The sequence below is a fragment of the Asparagus officinalis genome, chromosome 1 (assembly GCF_001876935.1).
Source record: "Asparagus officinalis chromosome 1, Aspof.V1, whole genome shotgun sequence".
NCBI lineage: Eukaryota > Viridiplantae > Streptophyta > Magnoliopsida > Asparagales > Asparagaceae > Asparagus > Asparagus officinalis.
Window position 1 is genome coordinate 131,542,759 of NC_033794.1, and position 24,492 is coordinate 131,567,250.

The following is a 24,492-nucleotide window of genomic DNA, read 5'->3' on the forward strand; positions in this document are numbered from 1 at the left end:
ACAAATACAAATATGGATGTCTTTATAGAGAATACTCATATACATAATCAAATATGGACACAAATATAAATAAGAAAAAATTGGTACAAAACGGATACGAGGAGAAGCGTTAAGATTCATGGTTATGTGAGACGATAAATGTTTAAATATAACATGTTGATGTTAATAATCACACAAGTAAACTAATATGAACTGAGTTGATTAGGGATCGTTAACTTCTCCGAATATCTGGTTTTGAGTTGAACTGTTCTTCCCTGCACAAATAGCAATCTGTAAGATGACGGAGACTGGTTCTCCTGTTGTTCCTCTGACGATCAAGTTAGTGATGCACTTGATTAGTAAAAAGATAAACTTTCTCAATTCTTAAGTGCTATAGAACAGAGAAAGATGCAAAGAAATTGCTTACCCTCACATTGGGAATAGTTTTTCCTCTTATAGCCATGCACGAGAAGTATTTTAGTCTTTTTCGGCCGAGTTTGAGCCGACGGCTGAGTTAGCGTCGACATTACAGGTGTCGGTCGTGGAATGGTCATAGAATGGGCGCGGTCACTTCAGTATTAATGAGATGAAATAGGCGGTATACGAAGCCGGCATGGTCCGATGGGTCATAAATAATGTTGGGGATGGAGAAATGATGGCGCCTGTCAAGCATTTAATATGATGTTGACGCACTGTCAGTGGGGGGTTCGAGGTCGGAGTTGCCTTTTGGCTTGTATCGAGAGGTGTCGAGAAGTACCGCCTTTCGAGTCGACCCAGCGAGATGCTGGCTAATTAGCTAATTGAGTGGACTTGCAGCGAGTCGTCTTTAATGAGAGGACCGATAAGTAACGTCATTCGAGTCGACTTAGCGAGATGTCGACTCGGTGAGTCGGCTAGGTCGGAACTCTGGCCGTCCCAAGTGTCCAGTTGACTGAATGGGGTGGGGGGTGGGGGGTGTATTTGCCTGTCGTTGGCAAGGGGCCATAATTTGGCAACTGAAAACACCATAACATAATATATTCTCAAGTGTCCATTAACATGTACATTAATCTAATGGTCAAAACAATTTCAATTATGTATTCAGATATTCTAAAACATATTTAAATATTTCATTTATATACATGTGTATATGTATCCATATCCTATACATATGTGTCTCACTTTTAATTCTAAATTAGTAGAATCAATATACATTACTACTGCATTCAAGATCGAATTTGATCGGTGTCTCCTCCCTATCTATATAACAGATTATTATTATTTCCCCCTCTCATTTAGAAACTTCCTGGACACTCTCAGAATTGAGAAATTATGCACCCGATATGTCGGATTCAGACATTGCTGCTCCAGAATAGGACCTTGGATCAGTTTAGCTCAGAGCAGAATGACGAATGAGACCCACTGAAATCATTTCTCAAATATTTTTACATATTTCTCTTGTTGGCTTCGACGAAGCTTCCTAGAAAAACTCTGAACCGAATTCTAGTCATAGACCGCACTGTCACATGCTACAATTTGTGCGGACGCGTTTACGTCTGGAGAGTACCGTCCAAAACGAAACAGACGATTTGTCAACTTTTGAAAAATTCCGCCATACCAATGCGCGGAGAGTCAACGACCAAAACCGGGTCCGCCAAATTTTGCACGTATAGAAAGCCTGGTGGCTTCACAGACAGGAAGCATCGATCGATGGATGAACGAAGAAGAGAAGGGGCGCAGCAAAGGGAGAGCACCGTGAGACACAAGGGACAACGATGGATATCGAAGAGGAAGAGGGAATGGAAGCAGAGGAAGAAGACAGCCGCGGAGATGAGCCAACATTGTATGTCCAGGATTCGACATTGTTCGGCCAAGTGCAGGCAGTGGACGCAGCAGCACTTGAGCTCTGATACCTACTGGGTTCGGGTTTTCGAGAGCATAATATTTTATCTGCTTTCCTTTGTTGAGTCTGTTTTCATTGTGGCCTTGCTCTGCTTCTTCTACTTTCGATACGGATTTCGTCTCTGATGCACATGCTCTGTTGTATATGTATGTTGGTTTTCTCAATGAAATTATCTATTCTTATTTCTTGATTTGTTACAGTTCGGTAGTATGCATGCCTCATATTCAACTCTGTGCCGAGCCTCCCCGGAGCTCAATGGCAACAGATGGCAAAATTACTTCTAGCTGGGTAAACTAAAATCTTACCTCTACGCACAATCCCAACTGCATACTCTGATTCAAACATAAGCATAAAGATCCTTCAACTTAATGAAAACACAAATGCGGAAATTGTACATAACCGTTGTACAATGTAATCCATCTTTCAACAGTGAGATTATTTTTTATTGTTTACAGGTAGAGGATATTCTGTACAAATGAATGAATGGAAACTTTCATTACTAAAATCAAGTATTTGTATCTATAATTCCTTTTTTAACATTCTTATCTAGAAAGTAGCTAACTAGTATCTGTACCTCTCAAAGAAAATTTCAGCTGAAGCCATCCGTCAAAAATCGGTAGCTACAGTCCTGATGCAACCCATCTTTAACGGTAAGAAGCAGACATTTGCTTATGTTGAATTCTTAGTATGGTGCAGAGAAATGTAACAATTTATACACGAGTTGCAGCTGCCCTTGCTCTAGCTACAGCCTTCTGATATAATTCTTCATACTGTTCAGCTGAAGAATCCCAACTGAAATCTATTCTCATTACCTTCTGGACAAATTGTTGCCAGATTTCAGACCTGTTCTTATAGCAGTCGAATGCTCGTTCCATTGCACCATTTAATCCCTAAATATGGCGAAGGATGAAAGAAAATCAGACTGTATAACCTTCAATTGGTGCAGCAATAGTCAAGACAAAGTTGGAACAAGCATGTCAAGAGAATGAAAACCAAAACAAATAATCACTAAAATTATTATATCTATTAATAAAGTTGTTGTAGTAATTCGCTACAAGTATTGGAAACAAGCTGTACAAACGATACTCACCTCCTCATTCGGTGTCAAAAATGTGAAGCCATTGCGGTATTGGAAAGGAATTGTATCATCATCAACGTCAAAAACACTTCAGGTAGAAAGACAAATTTATAAATGTAATTGAAGAAAAACCTTATGCATGTGTACCAATACACATTACAATGGAAATAGATTACTCACGTGTCATTCAAACCACCAGTTCTTCTCACAATGGGAACAGCGCCATATCTCATAGCTATCATCTGTAGCAATTCAGAGAAGACTGCTTGTTAGCATTCAGATTCAGGTTCGAACGCCCATCATTTTCTCTATTCAAATCAGGAATTACTAGATCATAATATGGGTGACCATGTATGAAATGTTACAGCCTAATTTTGTTTGTGGGCAGCAAGTTATTAGCAAGCATATTGACCCATCATTATGTCACTTGGAACTTTCCCTTATGCTCATCTCTAGTGGTGCCTTTCATCACTCTGTATTTAACGAAACAGGTGGTCCTGCACCATCTTTACCTTAAGAAAGAAAGAAGGGAAAATGTAACGCACTTTGTTCAAACCAACATATGTGAAGTAAAAGGAGTTTGAAGAGAAATGTTGACAGCTGCATTGAGAAGTTACAGGAAGGTCGCAAGTTCAAGCATCTATTGCTAACACGAACAAACATGGGGGACTCTCTAGGATGAGGGTCAGGAATTGTACCTGGACATAAACTAAAAGAATGATGCTCTACTAGCAGAAACAGTTGCAGTTATGAGCACATTGCCCACCAAAGTGCAATAGAGTGAGATAAATACCTGAGTAAGACCGCATGGCTCAAAAATTGATGGAACGATGAACATATCACAAGCTGCATAGATTGAGTGCGAAAGAGCTTCATCATACTTCAGCAACAATCGGACATCAGGATGGCTCTGAAATTGTTTAGCAATGCCCTCAAATTCTCTCTGCGTGATAAGATAGAGTTACTCAAATGTCAATTACTGGAATGATGTCATTCAGTACCACAGCAACAGGAAAGATAAACAACACTGTAGAATGCAAATGGAAATATACATCTGCTTTAACACTGTATAGTACAAACTGCAAGATCTACAACAGATCAGCTAGACCGTAAAAGCCTAAAAGAAAAGACGGGTTAACATGGCAATACCAGATCCTAAATCATTACACCACCATACATATTTGGATATTGCTCCTGAATACGAGAAACTCAACTTTCAGGATTGGAGATCAAAATTATTTTATAATGAGAATGAAATGAGTTCTGTTTTTTTATTTCTTTACACGACCTTAGAGATCTGTCAATTCAATAGTATTAGCAAAACAAAGATAGAGTACGATGTTCACAGTCCACATACTAAGAGCATGTTTGGCTAGTGGTCACTGTGGCTTATAAGCCATTTTTGTGGCTTATAAGCCATTTTTGTGGCTTATAAGCCACTTTGATATGTTTGGCAAGTTTATTTTGACTTGTGAGCCACCAAATAAATAAGCTAGAGTAAATAAGCTAGAGTACCCTATCTTATTTTTTGCTGACTTACAAGCCACAAATTTTGCCCAAGTAAAAAGATCAACATACCCCTCACCATTTCATAAAATTCCAAGCCCCGTTTCTCTCTCTCCAACCCCAATAAATGTTTTTTTGTTCCTTTAGACAAATATGATGGCTTATAAGCCATCTATTTGTCAAACACTCTACTATTGAAAGTGGCTCATGATCCACGAAATTTACCAAACACTTTAGCTTACGATCCACTTGACTTATAATCTATTTATGAACTATAAGCCAAGCAGATTATAATCCAAGGTTGCCAAACATACAGTAATTATAACTGTACATTGTTCAGCCAAGGTATCAGGGATTTCACTAATGATAAAAGTACAAGATTATAAGAGACGCGCTTTACAATCATATCATTTCTCACCCTCTCGTGTTTGTCTTCTCGTCCAACCATGAGATGAACAAGCAATGCATCAGTCAGACCATAAGCACCATAAGCAATACTGTATGGTGCAACTAGAAAATCTTATCATCTAAATGTAGCTTACTTAACTAGATGTTCCTTACCATAAGCACCATAAGCACTTGTTTATTCAGATTAGGATTATGTACCCCAAAGTTAGAGATAACCCCAGGTATCTCCTCATTGGCTTTTGACTATTAGGGAATCTGTTATCTTCTCGGTTTTTCCTGTGTTTGGGGTTTAGTATTATGGTTGCTACGATGGGGAGGGAACTGTTCCGTACAATTTACTCGATCAAAAGGATGAAATTTAAACTCAACAGAAGTCCTATATTACGCCTTTAACATCAACTGCAGTTAAGTATAGAGATGTGTCATACTAACCTCTACAAGTATGTACCATAGCATATATGTCCATTCCGAACAGAATGTGATAAAATATAAAAGTTATGATGCATACATTTTCTTTGGATCCAACACCAGCACAAAAGATCATCATTAAGAAAGCATTTAGCAAGAGAACAAAATGATTGAGCACTGGGCACAAGTTCACAGGTACAAAAACATGAATAAAATTTACTAAAGGAGGAAATAAATAACCATATTGTAACACCCAAAGAAGTGACACAAGGAAAACTCAGTACAATGAAAAAAAAGAAAGAATGAAGCATTACATTAAGCTGTGACAGTAAAGAAAATGCTTAGGAGGGGTAACCAAAACACGCTGAATTTAATAAAACATAAATGCCAAAAATCACTGAAGAAAGCTGGGAATTACCTGGATGTGTGGCACTGGACTTGAACCTAGGAGTAAAAATTGTCCTCCCAGCTCCAATGTTCGATATATTGCATGCCTAATTAGATGCACACCCTTCTGGGGTACCAGCCTTGTGATGCAACCAACCTATTGCATGAAGAATTAGAATGTATTGACAGTTTATACCAGAAAAAGCAAGCAGAGCCACAGTGACCAATGACTTCGTGACCGAGGTTTACATTTATAGTATAAATTATTACACAGTGCTCAAGTAGAAACATGAACTGCAAAATGCAGATAATTATTACACGGTGCTCAAGTAGAAACAAAAACTGCAAAATGCAGATAACTAAATTCAGCAAATAGATCATCACGGAAAATATGCCCTTCTCAACTTTGACGTAGATTTTCTTGAAGGAGAAGACAGCAACAAATATTTTCTACATACACTTCTTATGAGAAACTTATTAAGGGAAGTTGATAGTTTGATGAATAACAGAATAACATTGTTCAAGAATACATCCATCTAACTAAAGCCTATATCCATGGGGTTTGACACATGAACAGTTTTTTTCCTATTTAGCTTGTTACAGGTCATTGCCTCTGGTTATCAGCAAACTAGTATCTCTTTTTCCTGCATCAGGCCATGCCCTAACTACAATCAGCACACGTCTTCATGGACCTCAAGCAACATTCCTCGATCTAATCTCAATTAAAGCCAAGGTTACAGAAAGCACTAGGCAGCCTAGGCACCATAACTAGAGGCTAGAGTTTAGGCATTCAGTTTCCCCCTTTTTTATTTTTTTTAGTTACAATAATTGATAATAAATGTCAATGTTGTAGAAAGCGCTAGGCGCCTGACTAGTAGAATTTCTCTATTTATTTAAGTGGTGGTGGGGGAGATTTTGCTGAAGGTCGGAGGAGGTGTTCATATTTAGTGGAGGTCGAAGGAGTTTAGAGGAGGTTGGAGGATGTGGAGCCTAGAGAAAATCATGACCCATACCTAAGTGGCGCAGTCTGGGTAGGCAATACATGCTCCCCTTGGCACTCCCAAGACCTAGACGGGCGGCCTAGTTACCACTTAGACTTAGGCAGACGCCTAGGAGGGCTAGGCACCCACATTTTAAAATATTGAAGGAAGATATACTGAATTGAAGCTACATATTCTATAGCCATATAGTACTCCAGATGCACTTCCCCATTTAGCTATTCCAATTTGATTTCATGAACAATATTTGCCTCAACCTAAATATCACATCAACATGGTGAATAAGTGATCATAAGGTAACAAAAATGACAATTTAACCATGGAAGATGAGATGTAGTAGGAGCATAGAATCAATTGTCGCTTCATCACTTGCTCATACTGTCTGCTTCTCACCCCCATAAGACTAGAATGACTTTCAAGATTCTATCAAATCCTTTAGATGGAATATACAGGACCCTGACCTATAGTGGACCTTCAATCTGAAACTGAATTGCCAGGTAGAAGCAATGTTTTAAATATCGGCCGATAAGCCGATATTATCGGCAATTTATCGGTTTTGGGGGCCTTCTGCTACGATAAGTTCGATTCTAAATCGATTATCGTTTTTGGATGCTTATCGTCGATAATGCGGCGATAAAGTGAGTATCAGCCAAAAAATCGGAATTATCAGCCTTTGGTTTGAGTTTTTATTTGTAGCAATAGACACCTATTCAATGCACTTTAAACCCGACTCAACCCGAGTTTCTACCATTGGGTTAGTGATTCTAAACATAATTATTTATATTCTGGTATGTTTACATTTTATTAAGTATGATTAGATTATATTTAAGAATATTATATTATGTATACCACTATCCGGTATTGTCACCCCGATAAATACTACTTATCCTTGATATATCCCCGATATCTGCTATCCGATATGAATTTTGACCGTCTGATAAATCCCCGATAATCGATTTTTAAAACTTTAGGTAGAAATCCAACAGTGCTCAGATAACATATGTGCAACACCCATCCATGGACTTACCAGGAGGCCATACCATTTTGTTGATGTTATTGACATCAATGACACGTGGATTCTCTTAGCATAAATTGCCACTCTACTATTGACGCTCGAGCATTATGCTAAGGAATTTTTATCAAGACAACTCCCCCAAGGAGTGCTAGCTATGATTTGAGAGTACAAAAATTATAACATAATCACGACCCATATCTAATGTGTACCTATTTTATATAGAAGCACTTAAATGTTCTAAATACTTACTAGTACAATTTTTAATTCATAATTGTGCTTTGTTACAAGGGTTATACGTTTTGAAATTTCGTTTTGATTTTGTTTCAATTTTCCATATCTGCACACCAAATACATGCTCCTAGGAATGTGGAGAAATTACAGTTGTTATGCCTCCTTTGGACATGGAAATAGATTAAATACACTGTGCTTACATAAGTAATGTGCAAGAAATTAATCTATTTTATGTGGTACCAAATAATACATTTCAACCAGAGGCATTTGTTTATTAAAAAGTGCTTATATTGGGTAATGCCCCCCATAATATTCACTAAGAAAAGATCTCAAAAGTATCCATACATTTCAAAATAACCTTTTGGTACTCTATACAACAGCAGATCCATATGTTTTTAGAGGGTTAATTCCCACAAAAAATGCCTGAACTTTTGAGGGATTTTGCACTAAACTATCATGACCTTTATAAATTCCACTAAATTAGCATCTATGTGCATCCTCTGAACATGGAAAGAGATTAAATAACAAATACACAATGCTTATATTGAGTAATGTGAGAGGAACTAGTCTATTCTATATGGGATCAAAGATAGATCTCAGCCAGAGGCATTAATCAATTAAAATATTAGGTAATGCCCCATTATAATACTCACCAAGAAAAGATTCTGAAAAGTACTCCTTTTAAATGTACTCCGTACAACAGCACCTCCGGATTTTTTTTTGAGAGGGAGGGTGTTGAATTGAAAACCTAATCTTATTACTGAAATCTCTTAGGCTTATATAGGCCCTTACAAACACAAACTTACAAATAACCCCTTTCATATTATTAATATGTCAATCCTCCTCCTCAAGATGGGCGAAAGATATCCACTAAGCACATCTTGTCACATCCTCTAATCATATCTATCGAGCTAAGTCCCTTAGTCAGACAGTCTGCTGTCTGATCCTTAGTTGGAATATGACTTAACTCTAGTAGTTCACTGTCCAACTTCTCTTTGATGAAGAACCTATCGATCTCAATGTGTTTGATTCTATCATGCAGCACTGGGTTGTTGGCAATACTAATGGCTGACTTATTGTCACACCACAGCTTCATCTTGGTTCCTTGATCCAACTTCAGCTCCACCAGCATACTCTTCAGCCACAGCAACTCCGCAACTCCCAAGGCCATAGCTCTATACTTCGTCTCAGCTGTCGATCTCGCTATCACTGACTGCTTCTTGCTCTTCCACGAGACCAAATTGCCTCCTATAAAGATGCAGTATCCTGAGATGGACCTCCTGTCATCAGCATAGCTAGCCCAATCAGAGTCGCAGTAACCCTCAATGCTCACGTGTTCATTCGTCCTGAATATCAACCCTTTTTCGGGGGCACTCTTTAAATACCTCAGAATCTGGTACACTGCGTCCATATGATCCTTCCCCGGATCATGCATGTAGCGACTCACCACACTCACTACAAAAGAGATATCGGGACGTGTGTGACTCAAATATATCAACCTGCCTACCAGTCTCTGGTATCTGTCACGATCAACTGGTTCTCCAACCTCGGCATCCAGTTTAAACTTTTAGTCGATCGGTGTAGTTGCAGGTTTGCACCCTAACATCCCTGTTTCTTTGAGAAGATCCAGTGCATACTTCCTTTGGGATAGGACAATCCCCTCCGCTCCTCGAGCTATCTCTATTCCAAAAAAGTATCGAAGCAAGCCAAGATCTTTCACCTCGAATTCCTTACCCAGTCTCACTTTGAGTTGGACAATCTTCTTCTCATCATCCCTTGTAATAATCATATCATCCACATATACCGCAAGCATGGTAATGTGGTCTCCACTCCGTCGAAAGAACACGGTATGATCGGCGTTAATCTGTTGGTACCCCATATCTATCATAGTCCTCCTGAATCTGTCGAACCAAGCACGAAGAGACTGCTTCAGCCCATAGAGACTTCTTCAATCTACAGACCTTGCCCACTATCTGATCTGTGTCGAATCCTGATGGTATCTCCATGTATACCTCTTCCACCAGATCTGCATGAAAAAAATACATTCTTCACATCTAGTTGTTGTAGCTTTCATACACCATTTACTGTCAGAGAGATCAAGATCCGAATAGTGCTCATCTTCGTCACCGGTGCAAAAGTCTCATCATAGTCGATGCCATATGTCTGACTATACCCTTTTGCCACCAGACGAGCCTTATAGCGCTCAACCTATCCATCTGGATTCTGCTTCACAGTGAAGACCCACTTGCATCCAACTGCTCTCTTCCCTTCTTGTAGTTTTACTAACTCCCAAGTGCGGTTCTTATCAAGAGCCCTTAGTTCCTCGTGCATAGCCGTTTTTTATTTTGGGTCCTTAGCAACCTGTCAATTGTTAGGTAAAATAACAGAGTCCAATGATGCAATGAATGCTCAATGTGCAGTAGAAATGTTAGAATATGATACAAACTGAGCAAGATCTCAACCATATCTATCGAGAGGATTTCCCGCATTGCTGCGAGTAGTCCTCTGTACTGATATTGGTGTGAGAGGAGTAAGGAGAGGAATGATATCACCTTGGGAGGAATCTGGTGGTCGTGTGGGTGTCTCAAGAGTCGAGGCAGGCATTGGCAATGGACTTGGCACCAGTGACACTGTAGGTACTGTTCCTGCAATCTGCTTCCCCTTCCTACTATAGGTAAGTAGCTCCCCCTGAACCGTGAGCCTAACACCTCTTATCTCCTTCTCTTCTTCTTCTTCATTCTCCTGCTCCTCCTCAACCAATTCTCCCTCTCAAGGAATCGATAGAGAAATTGATTTCTCGATATTATTCTCCATATTGTTCACCTGCCTCTCACCATTCTCCCCCTCTCGCCTCTGCAAAGAAGAGATAAAGAAAATTTGACTTTGATTCCTTTGATCTCGATTACAACTTGATTACAAAAGAGAAGAGAACGAATTTGATTCTCTCCTTTGTTGATTACAACTTGATTACAAAAGAGAAGAGAACGAATTTGATTCTCTCCTTTGTTTAAAACTAGGTTCTTCACGGTGGCGATGGAGTGTCTCCCTCGAGTGCTTGCGTCGAGTTTGCTCTCCGTTGACGATCCGATGTTTTGCTTCACTGGAACGATGTCTTCTCCTCACGATTTGACGCTGTGGAGAACTTGCGTGGCAAGTTTGAAACTCTTGATGAGTTGATAACTCTGAACGAGTTTGAACTCTTGAAAAGAGTTGATCTAACCGAAAGTTCGGTTTATAGGCCAAGGATAAAAGCTGTTGCTCCAGGATCTTTCGAGATCTCCTTGTTGCCGAATGTTGCTGAAGGATCAAGGCCGATCTCCTCCAAAACCTTTGCTGCCAATTCTCAGATCCGAAATTGCCAGCCTTCAATGGTCGATTCAAGCCAATAAAAATCGAACCTTTAACTCAGTTGAGTTTACCCATATTTATAGGAAATTAAGGGGTGTAACCGCCCCCTTAATTCTCTCCATAGTGGGGCAGAAATCCCTCAGAACGTGGGATAACGGTTTTGAGGCCGTTTGGCTTGTGTTTGAACAAGTCAAACGCCCAATCTGGCGTTCAGAACCCAACTTCGCCTCTTAGAATTGAGACGCGAAGTTGGGTGTTGGCTGAACATTGATGAACGCGAGGGTCGCTCGCGTTTTGGTTTGTTGTAGCTTAGAAACGCGGGGGTCGGTGTTGGCTGGACCCCTAAGAACGCGAGGGTCGCTCACGTTTCGCTTGTTGTAACGCGGGTCCGACTCCAGCGTTTTGATGTTGTAACGCGGGTTCGACCCTGGCGTTTTGATGTTGTAACGCGGGTTCGACCCTGGCGTTTTGATGTTGTAACGCGGGTTCGACCCTGGCGTTTTGATGTTGTCACACGGGGAGGACCTCCGCGTCTTGTCTTGAAGAGATTATCACAAAGTAATCTCTTTTGTCATAGCGTTGCAAAGATCATTGTCTTGTAATCTTCGTCTTGGCTCCTTGAGAATATGAGAGTCGTCAGATTGTAACTCCCGATGTTGATTGCGAATGCTGTTGAACTAGAGCTCTCATCGGTTGTCGTGAAGGTCGTCAGATTGTAACCCTCAGCGATCTACGTGAAAGTCTTTAAATTGTAGCCTTCTGGAAGTCGTCAGATTGTAACTTCCATCATCGGTGTTTGATGGAGGATAAGCTATCTATTGTGATTTTTAGACAGCCTACAATACTTTTAGTATCGGACGAATTACCAACAGATAAAGTTACCTCCCGGGTGTAATATGACTCGAGTTCTCGAAAGTACACATCCATGCTCACAAACAACCTCTTTTTCACCGGGCTCCAGCAAACATATCCCTTCTGAGTAGCAAAATATCCCACAAAGATACACTTCACCGTTCTAGGGGCAAGCTTCCCGACGGATAGCTTGTTGTCATTCACAAAACACATACAGCCAAACACCTTTAGTGGAAACATCCCACCATTATCTCCCTTCAACGTCTCACACGGAGACTTCCAATCCAACACTCTCGAGGGCAATCTGTTGATCAGCTGAGCTGCGGTCAACACTGCTTGCCCCTATAATGTTTCTGGGACATTCATGAAGATCATCATGCTTTTAGCAACCTCTAAAAGATGTCTGTTCTTCCTTTTCGCTACCCCATTCTGAGCTGGTGTGTATGAACATGTAGTCTGGTGTTGTATTTCCTGATCTGACAAGTATTCCCCAAGCGCTTTGTTGGTATACTATGTCCCATTATCAGACCTTAATACTTTCACCACTGCTCTGTATTAAGTCTGAACATACATATGAAAGTTTTAGAAGCAACCAAACACTTCACTCTTATTTTTCATCAAGTATAACCAAGTAACGCGAGAGAAGCAATCAATCTCTTATTTTTCATCAAGTATAACCAAGTAACGCGAGAGAAGCAATCAATGAAGGTAACAAAATACTTGTATCCATTCATAGAGAAGCAATCAATGAAGGTAACAAAATACTTGTATCCATTCATAGAACTTGTGGAACAAGACCCCCAAATATCTGAATGTATTAGGTCAAATGCATGAGAACTCCTATGACCAGAACTAACATAAGAGCTTCTAGCAAGCTTTCCAAACTCACATGCATCGCACACAAGTTTCTGTTTATTTACTTTCTCAAATAAAGATGGATACAACCTACTTAAAACACTAAAAGATGAGTGTCCCAAGCGCTGATGATGAAGCATCAACACACTCTCAACACTCATCTCAGATCCTACTCCTGCTCTCTCTACCATTGACACCAACGCTGAATCCAGCTCTTCACGATCCAGATACCACAGTCCACTACTTCATGTGCCAGTCCCAAGTCTCCGTCATGTCCCCTTTTCCTGGAAGATCATTTTGGGAATGTCAAAAGAAACAATACATTTTAGTTAGAGTATGATAGCACTAATGGATAAAAGATTGTCTGGAAAGAAAGAAGCATGTAAAACATTGGACAAAGTTACAGAACCTGTACAATTGACTGTACCCTTACCAACCACTGGCTGAAATGTACCATCAGCTGTTTGGATACTATCAGCCGATGCTAGGTGAGTATATAATGAGAACTCACTAGTATTACCTGTCACATGTCGAGACACACCGGAGCCGACTATCCATTCTGATGATCTATCGGGAGACATAGAAATAAGAGCATGTATGTCATCAGTACCTTTGGTCGGATGAGCATAAGTAGCAGTGTTGCCTCTGACGAAGAACGAAGTGGATGCCTCCTCAGTCCCACTCCTCATGTCTCCATCTCCTGCTACTCTCTGCTTCCTCCTGAGTATCTACAGGAGCGCATGATCCTCCTCAGTAAAGACCACCTCAGCTGCTTCTTCTTCCTCTGCTACCATCAGATTTGTTCGGTTGCCTGCTCCTCTTCCATCTCGTCGATCCTTACGGCCACGACCAAGACCTCTGAACTGTCCACGTCCACCCGAATCTCCTTCCTTGAGTGGCTTGGTGCAAGCATGTCTTAGATGATCCACTTCACCGCAGTTGTAGCACTGTCGAGTCTCCCCCTTGGATCCAGTGTTGCTAGAGGCTGCTAGTGCTGACTTCACCACAGGAAGTCCACTTGTCCTCGCCTGCAGCCTAATGCGAGTCTCCTCCTGGATCATGACCGAGACTGCCTCCTCAAGTGTAGGAATCTTCGGCTGAACTAGCAGCAATGCAATCCTCTGAGCAAACTCTGATGCCAGCCCCTTGAGAAACACCATAGTCCTCTCCTGTAAAAAGACCTCTCGCTCTTTACACTCCGGGTCCTTGCAGCTCGCCCGAGGTGAGAAGTGATCATAATCTAGCCACAGACGCTCTAGCTCTGTGGCATACTCCTGTACAGTCCTCTCCCTGGACTGTGATGTCGATCTCTCCCTTGATCTGGAACACCCTCAGGTTATTCCCCACCCCATCATAGGTCCTCCTCAACTTCTCCCAGACATCCTTCACCTTATCAATGTCATCCACTGTAACGGCGATCGACTGGACCAAGGAGTTGAGGAGCCAGATGTACACCAATATATGAGTGAACTTCCACTCATCTCTTCCCGCCGAGCCCTCAGCCGACTGTGTCTTCTCTCCTGTCAAGTACCCCTCCAGGTTCCTCCTTGCAATGGTGTATCTCACATTCCGTAACCAACTCAGGTAAGTAGCCGGTCTATCAAGCTTCAGATCGATGGGCGAAAGTTTCAACTTCACCGGTGGCCTTGTCGCGCTCTCACCAGTCGACAACTTCATCAACTGCATCAAAGTTGACAGCTCCGCGGGGTTCAACTTCTTGATGATATCCTCCATCGATCAGGCTCTAGATCAAACACCTGTTCTTCTCTTTGAACCCTTGTTGTGCGCAGTAAAAATTTCGACAATACTTCTGCTGTACAACAAGAGTAAGATCTCAACTAAATTTTTGTTTCTCAAAGAACATAAGAATCAAAAGTGATATATCTCAATACCGTGAGATATACACTCTTCCTCTCATCAGTTCTAGGACTGAAATGTCGAGAGAATCTAACAAGCTACACATCCTCTCATTAGTTCTATGACTGATATGTTGAGGGAATCTAATAAGCTACACATCATCGGCTAAGGCAGTAGCGATGCGTGCGCGGGGTATGGGGTGGCAGGTTAGGGTTAGGGTTAGGGTTGGCAGCGGCTAGGCTCTGATACCATGTTGAATTAAAAACCTAATCTTATTACTGAAATCTCTTGGGCTTATATAGGCCCTTACAAACACAAACTTACAAATAGCCCCCTTCATATTATTAATATGTCAACAGAGGGTTAATTTCATAATACATGCTTGGCCTTTGAGGGGTTTTGCAGTAAACTACCATGAACATTATAAATTCCACTAAACTCCCATGAACTTTCCCACTTAAACCCCCTAATCTAACATTGTTAACTTCAACTAGTCACGTGCATGGCACGTGAGATCAAAAGACGAAAATACCCCTAAACCCAAAACAAATCTCTTTGTCCTTTTTAATAAGGTTTATTAGCAAACAAACCCCCACATTTATCCTCTTTCCAGATATGTCCCAAAATTCTCTCTTCTCTTCCCCTAACCCTAGCCCACAGCAGTTCCCGTCACCAACACTCTCGTAAACCGACCTGCAGATATTAGTTGTTACCAAACAGTATTAATCCAACTAAACACCTCATCCTAGGTAACACGGACAATTTGTTTTGGGTGTTGTGTCTGTGTCCGACACTGACTCTCTGCGGACACTCCATGGACACTTGTGGTTCAAAGAAAAACCCAATTTTCCCATTATTTGTACCCTAAACTAGTTTCTCTAGTAATATCAGGTTCAAAACCAATTATTTTTTAACCTAACTACTAAAACCCATTACTTAAATATCATTTTAAAAACACCCCTTGTATTATCCCATGTAGTCAAAGCTAAACTTTTTGTTAAACTTATTCTTGGTTTAATTTAACTTGATTCTTAATTGTTATAGATAATAGAAAGAAACATACAAATGTTATTGGTATCTTCGTTCAATATTTCATCATGTGTGTGTATTATATACCGTGTCCCCGTATCCTACATTTTACTACTTTGCCTTGTCCCGTGTCCATATCTGGGTCTGTGCTACCTAGACGTCATCGGACAAAAGGTCTTATGATTCATACTTCTTTCTGTTCCAGTCATCTTCGTTCCTCTCAGTCATGAGCATCAAGATTCAATAGTCGTATAAACTGGTATTGTAAAGAGCTTCTGACGTTTAAACAAAAATGCAACTGAAGAATGCAGCATGTTTATACTCGAGAGTGTATATGACAATTCTATGCAATTATCCATAAAGTAGAAGCAAAATAGTCGTCTTAATAAAAGCCCCAATTCAAATATTCAGCAATTAATTGACAACAAATAAATTTACCATTGGTTGGGAAGGTTCAGAAGAAGACAGCTTAAGTAGCTTTCTTAAAGAATCTTTATTGTCTGCTTTACCCTTGAGATCATCAGCATTATACTGGAACCTAAGAAAATCATCAGTAGAAGGATTCCACGCATCTGTATCAATTCCATTTAGAATTCCAACAAATTTTTTAGCATGAGTATTCAGCGTTTCATGGAGACCGTGTCCACCCTGTAAACAAGAAAACCACCATTGGTATGCATAATAAAAATCTGAAACTTAAAAGTTGTGAGCAGAACATTATGCAGAATCAACAAAAACTCAGTGATATATGGTCATATCTGCATTCAATATTCCGACACTCACATGCACTGTGTATTTCAGTAGTACAGTGAAAGTTGGACTGTTGTATTGACAACAACTATGTTACATCACAGAAAAGGTTTTAGTGAGCTGCAAAGATGGACACAAGTATTTGCTTCACTGTGTGCAAAGTGTGTTGTATCCATCAAACAATAAAAATATCTTTTTCAAGTACATCAATTTTTAAATATATACGTGAATCAGACCAATGAAAAATGAGAACAACTGCCGAAATACAATTGGCAGAAACTTACTATTTAAGTTAGAATTTTTATGTTCACAGCTCATAAAACAGACTAACGAAACAAGTCAATAAGTGACTACAAATATTGGCACAATGAGGATTCATTTAAAACTAACAAGCTGGAAAAAAGTCAAAATGTTACTGATGCGAAACGAGGGAGGGTCTATCAGAATCAGCGATTTAATTTAAACAACGCACCGTTTCGCCAAAATTCATGATCTTCGGTAGGAAATTAATTTAAAACAGTTAAGGTGACCGATGGATTTTAACAAGATTTGCAATGATAACCATAAACAAGGAAATTAATTTAAAACAGTTAAGGTGACCGATGGATTTTAACAAGATTTGCAATGATAACCATAAACAAGCCCAATCTCGAATAATGTTAAGGTGACCGATGGATTTTAACAAGATTTGCAATGATAACCATAAACAAGCCCAATCTCGAATAATTTATTCGCAATATCAATTATCATTTTCGCAAGTTCTAAGATCAATATCAAATTTTCAACAGTCACAGATTCAGTTCTCTCAACTCACAGATATAATATAAGCAGCGAATATATGATAAGAATTTAGAGATGTACTACTTATGTAATTAACTAATAAATTAAAATTAACAGAAAATTACTGAGCGAGAGAAAAACGAAACCTTCTTTCGATCACTAAGATTATCCACTTGCTGTATTGATTATTTGCTTCCGAAATTAATCGAATCTAAAGGCCCATTGACTACAGTGGAGCCCACAGCCCAATTTAACAAGAAACCCATCAATATATTCTGATCTCTCTTCTTCTTCGATCTCAGGAAAAAAAAGAAGCCTCGTTGCGATTTCGATCTGAGGAGAGGTGGACGGTGGCTGCTCGAGGATGAGGATAGCGGCGCTCTCCGTTGTGAACAGGTGGCGGCTTGCCAGAGAACTCGAGGCTTGGACAGGAGGTGAGGAGGCTAGGGCGGCGTCGGAGGCGCTCGGAGATGGAGTGGGTCAGGGGTTCGGGTACTTGGGCGGTTGCTGGAGGAAGAGGAATCGGAGGTGGGGTTTGGTGGCGATGGAGGTCAGGGAGGAGGGGAGTTGGCAGCTGGGGCGCGGCTGCCAGGAGAACTGGGTTTTGTGAGTGGAGATGAGAGATGGGGTTGAAGATGATGAACAGTGTTTATTTTGAATTTTTTTTTCACTTTCTGGCGGCTGGAAAATAGAAGAGGAGAGAAACAAAATTATCAGCTAGGGTTTCACACCTATTGGTTTCACACCAAAGATTTAGCTAATACAATTTTATTTCATTCCATTCCTTTTTCATCCAATGATTACAGGAGGGTTTATAAAGAGAGAAAAATTACAGATTTGCAAATCTTACATAATCAAATCTCTCATAAAATCAAATCCCTCAAATCTCTCACAATTATTAACTTCCAAATTTCAACCTAATTCGAAATTCAAATCCAAACTACGAAATTTAAATTGCAATTCAAAATTCAAAATTTAAAATTAAGAAAAATTTAACTAATCATATATTGCATTTCTTGTCCTCATCAGTTACAATGGCAGAATCATCTACTGAAAATTGTTTTTAAATTACAAAATTGATTAGGCATCAAATTTAATAATATAAACAAAAAAAAGATGTTTTATATGGTTTGGATTACAAGAAATATCACAGCAATGGATGATGTTTACTTGAAGCCCACCTCCGAGGCATAAACGACCCAGAAATACTTTGCAGATGATGCATACGAGATACAAAGAGAGAAATTATACATGAACAGCAAAATACAGATAACAGAAGACAATTGACCATAAACACAGAGGATCACAATTCTGTAAACATTCAAAAATACTGAACCGTAAAAAAAATCAACAACTCCACTGTTAATTTAACAGGAGATGTTTGCAGAGCTAAATGGCGAAAGGAAATCATGTAGCTGAATCCCAAGATTTGGGACAAAGGATTGCGCTAATATTGTTGTAGGAGAATAAAGAGATAAGAAACTCCCATGATTAAATGTCATAGCAACGCATACGTCAGCTTACATCAGTTAACTCATGGTTCTGCACTATTTATAGGCATACAAGTTATTGTAAAGCTACAGGAATGTATGACAATAAAAATTTGAGTCACAAAATATGAAAACTTCATGGATGCGGGCGACAGAAGTGTCAAATGCCCATGCTCAAAGTGATTTCAGTGCCCATTATCATAATTTAACAATAATAGAGAATATGCATTATATAAATTTATGATGGAGAAGATTTCAATATTATCGCAAACACACATACGCCCACGCGTGCGCGCGCACACACAAAAAAACAATGGATGACTTCATTTATACAGCCTGTGAGTCCTAGTATTTAAGTTTTCTGGTGTTAGAATTGGGGTGTCGACCAAACCTTGCAGGCGAGCGGGGCGACAGGCGAACTCTCGAGCGACGCGGTCCAGGCGAGCGAGATCTGGCGAGCTCGTGGCGACGAGCTCGAAAGGGGGGCTGCAGGCGAGGCGAGCTCAAGGTCAGGATCTGGCGAGCTTGATGGCGAGATCTGTTGGCGAGCTCGAGCGACTCCTTGCTGGCGAAGTCGGTCATTGTGTTCCCTTATAAAAGGGAACCCGAAACCCTAGCCCCCTTTGGGCGTTTTTTCTTCTCGCGATCTCAACTCCAGCGACGGCTCTCTCTCCCTTTCTCCTCTCCAGCGATCGCTCCCTCTCTCCTTTCTTTTCTGTGCTCACGTGATTGGGAAGGATCTAAGGGGAGGAATTATTGTGATAGATTTGAAGAGAGGATTAAGAGGGGATGTTATTTAAGAGAGAGGAATCTTCACTGTAGCTACAGTGAAAGATTGTATTTATTGAGGAATCTCAAGTTTGAGATTCGCTCTTGAATTGTAATTTCTTGTTAGATTAATAAGAAATTTTCTGTGTGGCTCCCGAGGACGTAGGCAGTTGCCGAACCTCGTTAAACTTGGTGTACTTTTCTCTATTCCGCGTTTCTGTTGTTTGAGGGGTTTTGCGTAACCCCGACGGGTAGTATTACCAACAAGTGGTATCAGAGCGTGAAACGATCTAGAGGGAGTCAGATTCAAGTGGGAGCCATGACCGCAGATGAAGGAAAAATAGGACTTGAGAAGTTTGATGGAACAGATTTCGGATTCTGAAAAATACAGATAGAGGATTATCTGTATCAGAAAAATCTGTATCAACCACTATCGGGGAAGAAGCCGGATTCTATGAAGGCAGATGAGTGAAGCCTTCTAGACAGACAAGCCCTCGGAGTTATCAGATTGACGTTGACTCACAATGTTACGTTCAACATAGCGAAGGAGAAGATCACGGCGGGTCTTATGACAGCACTCTCAAACATGTATGAGAAGCCATCAGCCGCGAACAAAGTTCATTTGATGCGGCGGTTATTCAATCTGAGAATGGCGGAAGGCGCGTCAGTAGCATAACACCTCAATAAACTCAACACGGTCATAACCCAATTGAGTTCAGTTGAAATTTAGTTTGATGAGGAAGTTCGGGCGTTGATACTGTTGTCTTCCCTCCCAGAGAGTTAGAACGCTACAGTCACGGCAGTGAGTAGCTCGTCGGGAAACAAGTTGAAGTTCGACGATGTTTGTGATCTGGTTCTCAGTGAGGAGATCCGACGGAGAGTGTCGGGTGAAACTACAACCTCTTCAGTATTGCATACAGAGTTAAGAGGTAGAAATTCAACCAGAGGGAACGGACGAGGCAAATCAAACTATAGAGGTAGATCAAAGGACAGGAGGTCCAAGTCAAGAAATCCAAACAACAGCTCGAAGGCTATCGAGTGTTGGAATTATGAAAAGACCGGGCACTACAAGAATCAGTGCAAGAGTGCACAGAAGGAGAAGGAAGCGAAGGCAGAGGTGAATGTCACTTCCACCTCAGGAGGAGACGACGGATTGATATGTTCTTTGGAGAGCAAGGAGGAATCTTGGGTGTTAGATTCAGAAACGTCGTTCCATGCTACTTCTCAGAAAGAATTCTTCGAGAAGTATGTTCCCGAAAATCTTGGATATGTATACCTTGGTGATGATCAACCGTGTGCTATTGTGGGCAAAGGTGTAGTGAAAATTAAGTTGAACAGGTCAGTATGGGAGCTGAAGGATGTCAGGCATATTCCCGACCTGAGAAAGAATTTAATATTCGTAGGCCAGCTGGCTGACGAAGGATACACTACGACCTTCCATGAAGATGATTGGAAGATCTCAAAGGGCGCAATGACGATTGCCCGAGACAAGAAGACTGGTACCTTTATATGACAGCAGGTGCATGTTGTTTGATCTCAGTTGCAGCAGGCAATGAGACTTCAAAGCTGTGGCACCAGAGACTCGGTCATATGAGTGAGAAGGGGATGAAGATCATGCACACAAAGGGAAAACTCCCAGGACTGCAGTCAGTGGAGATGGATATGTGTAAAGAATGCATACTTGAAAAGCAGAAGAGAGTGAGCTTTCAGACAAGTGGCAGAACCCCCAGGAAAGAGAAGCTAGAGCTCGTTCACTCAGATGTTTGGGGACCAACCATCACCGCGTCCATTGGTGGGAAACACTACTTTATGACTTTCATTGATGATCACTCTTGAAAAATATGGGTCTACTTTCTGAAGCATAAGTCAGAAGTATTTGAGGCTTTCAGGAGATGGAAAGTCATGGTCGAGAATGAGACCGGTCTGAGAATAAAGAAGCTCAGAACCGACAATGATGGTGAGTATGAAGACACCGGATTCAAGAAGTTCTGCTATGAGCACGGGATCAGAATGGAGAGAACCGTGCCCGGCACGCCTCAGCAAAATGGTGTAGCTGAGCGGATAAATCGAACGTTGACAGAGAGAGCCAGAAGCATTCGGGTACAGTCAGGCCTACTGAAGCAGTTCTGGGCAGAAGCGGTCAACACAGCAGCTTACTTGATCAACCGAGGTCCATCGGTTCCATTGGAGCACAGAATATCAGAGGAGGCATGATGCGGAAATGAGGTAAAACTCTCACATCTTAAAGTTTTCGGTTGTGTAGTTTACGTGCATATTAGTGATCAAGGCAGGAATAAGCTTGATCACAAGTCAAAGAAATGCACTTTCATCGGCTATGGTGAAGATGAGTTCGGCTATCGTATTTGGAACAACGAAAACAAGAAAGTGATCAGGAGCAGAGATGTGATATTCAACGAGAAGGTGATGTACAAGGACATGCACAAGACAGATGACTCAGAGAGCGAGTCAATATTTGTAGATGCAGATGATGTCCCGAGTAACCTCTCGAAAGAACCCAATGCAGAAGGTCCTCAGCCAGAAGAACCTGTTGGACAAGATGGTGCGCAAGAGCCCGACGCATCATCTTCGATTTTGAGGAGATCTTCACGGCCTCCTGTGTCCAACAGGAGATACATGAACTATCTGTTTTTGACAGGTGGAGGGGAGCCTGAAAGCTATGATGAAGCTTGTCAGGGTGGAGATACGAGCAAGTGGGAGCTTGCCATGAAAGATGAGATGAAGTCTCTCATCTCAAACCAGACGTGGGAACTAGCTGAGTTGTCCACAGGTAAGAAGGCACTCCACAACAAATGAGTGTACCGGATGAAAGAGGAGCAGGATGGTTCCAAAAGATATAAAGCCCGGCTAGGTTGTCAAAGGTTTCCAGCAGAAGGAAGGAATTGATTACACCGATATTTTCGCTCCCGTGGTGAAGCTAAATACTATCAGGCCAGCAGAAGGAAGGAATTGATTACACCGATATTTTCGCTCCCGTGGTGAAGCTAAATACTATCAGGACAGTGATGAGTATTATAGCAATTGAAGATCTTCATCTTGAGCAGTTGGACGTGAAGACGGCGTTTCTTCACGGAGATCTAGAAGAGGAGATATACATGCACCAACCAGAAGGTTTCTCAGAAGAAAAGAAGAAGAACCTGGTATGCAGACTCAAGAAGAGCTTGTATGGCCTGAAACAAGCCCCAAGGTAGTGGTATAAGAAGTTTGACGGCTTCATGCACAAGGAAGGTTTCCAGAAGTGCAACGCCGACCACTGTTGCTACTTCAAAAGATATCAGTCCAGTTATATCATCCTACTGCTGTATGTTGATGATATGTTGGTTGCAGGAACAGATATGGAGGATATCAGGAGTTTGAAGCAGCAGCTGTCAAAGGAGTTAGACATGAAGGACTTGGGTCCAGCAAAGATCATTGGAATGCAAATCACGAGAGATAAGAAGAGAGGCCTCTTGCAGTTATCTCAGGCGGATTACATCAACCGTGTTTTACAGAGATTCAACATGGGCGACGCCAAGCCAGTGAGCACACCCTTGGCCAGCCATTTTCGCCTATCGAAAGATCAGTCTCCTCAGTCAGAAGAAGAGAAAGAGAGTATGGCTCAGGTCCCTTACGCTTCAGCTATCGGCAGTTTGATGTACGCAATGGTCTGTACGAGACCAGACATTGGTCATGCAGTGGGAATGGTCAGCCGGTTTATGTCGAATCCAGAAAAAGCTCATTGGAAAGCGGTCAAGTGGATTCTGAGGTATCTACGAGGGACCACACAGAAGTGTTTGCACTTTGGTAAGGGAGAGGTGGAAATGCAATGGTACATAGATGCAGACTTCGACGGTGAAGTTGATCACCGAAGAAGCATCACCGACTATGTATTCACTGTCGGAACTACAGCTGTTAATTGGATGTCACAGATACAAAAGATTATCACTCTGTCCACTACAGAAGCTGAGTATGTTACAGTGACTGAAACCACTAAAAAGATGATATGGCTTCAGGGTTTGTTAACAGAGCTCGGATTCAATCAGGAGAAGAATGTTTTGCATAGCGTATTAGCGATAGTCAGAGTGCGATACACTTGGCTAAGAATTCCGCATTTTATTCTAGAACGAAGCATATTACGCTTTGGTACCACTTTATCAGATCCCTTTTGGAAGATGATGTGTTGAAACTAGAGAAGATTCCAGGAAATAAGAATCCAACAGATATGTTAACAAAGGCGGTGACCATTCAGAAACTGGAGTTGTGCGCAACTTCAGTTGGCCTTCATGCATAAGTGATGAGGGCGGAGCCACACAGAAGGAGATGCTTGTAGAGGTAGCCTGTTGACGGTGATTTGGCCTCCAAGTAGGAGATTGTTGGAATTGGGGTGTCGACCAAACCTTGCAGGCGAGCGGGGCGACAGGCGAACTCTCGAGCGACGCGGTCCAGGCGAGCGAGATCTGGCGAGCTCGTGGCGACGAGCTCGAAAGGGGGGCTGCAGGCGAGGCGAGCTCAAGGTCAGGATCTGGCGAGCTTGATGGCGAGATCTGTTGGCGAGCTCGAGCGACTCCTTGCTCTCTCCTTTCTTTACTGTGTTGTGCTCACGTGATTGGGAAGGATCTAAGAAAGGGGAGGAATTTATTGTGATAGATTTGAAGAGAGGATTAAGAGGGGGTGTTATTTAAGAGAGAGGAATCTTCACTGTAGCTACAGTGAATGATTGTATTTATTGAGGAATCTCAAGTTTGAGATTCGCTCTTGAATTGTAATTTCTTGTTAGATTAATAAAAAAATTTCTGTGTGGCTCCCGATGACGTAGGCAGTTGCCGAACCTCGTTAAACTTGGTGTACTTTTCTCTATTCCGCGTTTCTGCTGT

The 24,492-nt window shown here is 41.3% G+C and overlaps 1 protein-coding gene across 5 annotated transcripts in view; it reads right to left on the reverse strand.

The window, feature by feature from the left end:
- The window catches only part of LOC109825838 (probable starch synthase 4, chloroplastic/amyloplastic), a 39,410-nt gene continuing 17,160 nt past the window's right edge, over positions 2,243–24,492 (reverse strand). For 3 of the 5 annotated variants that reach the window (XM_020392845.1, XM_020392915.1, XM_020392778.1), the window contains 6 exons: positions 16,272–16,481; positions 5,680–5,805; positions 3,733–3,882; positions 3,120–3,181; positions 2,952–3,027; positions 2,243–2,751 (listed from right to left, as the gene is read on the reverse strand). In XM_020392845.1, the coding sequence (XP_020248434.1) occupies positions 2,572–2,751; positions 2,952–3,027; positions 3,120–3,181; positions 3,733–3,882; positions 5,680–5,805; positions 16,272–16,481 (804 nt within the window). In that variant the 3' untranslated portion in view covers positions 2,243–2,571. Of the gene's footprint in view, positions 2,752–2,951; positions 3,028–3,119; positions 3,182–3,204; positions 3,452–3,484; positions 3,638–3,732; positions 3,883–5,679; positions 5,806–16,271; positions 16,482–24,492 lie in introns of those variants that run through there. The other 2 variants (XR_002243173.1, XM_020393018.1) reach the window with 2 other exon arrangements.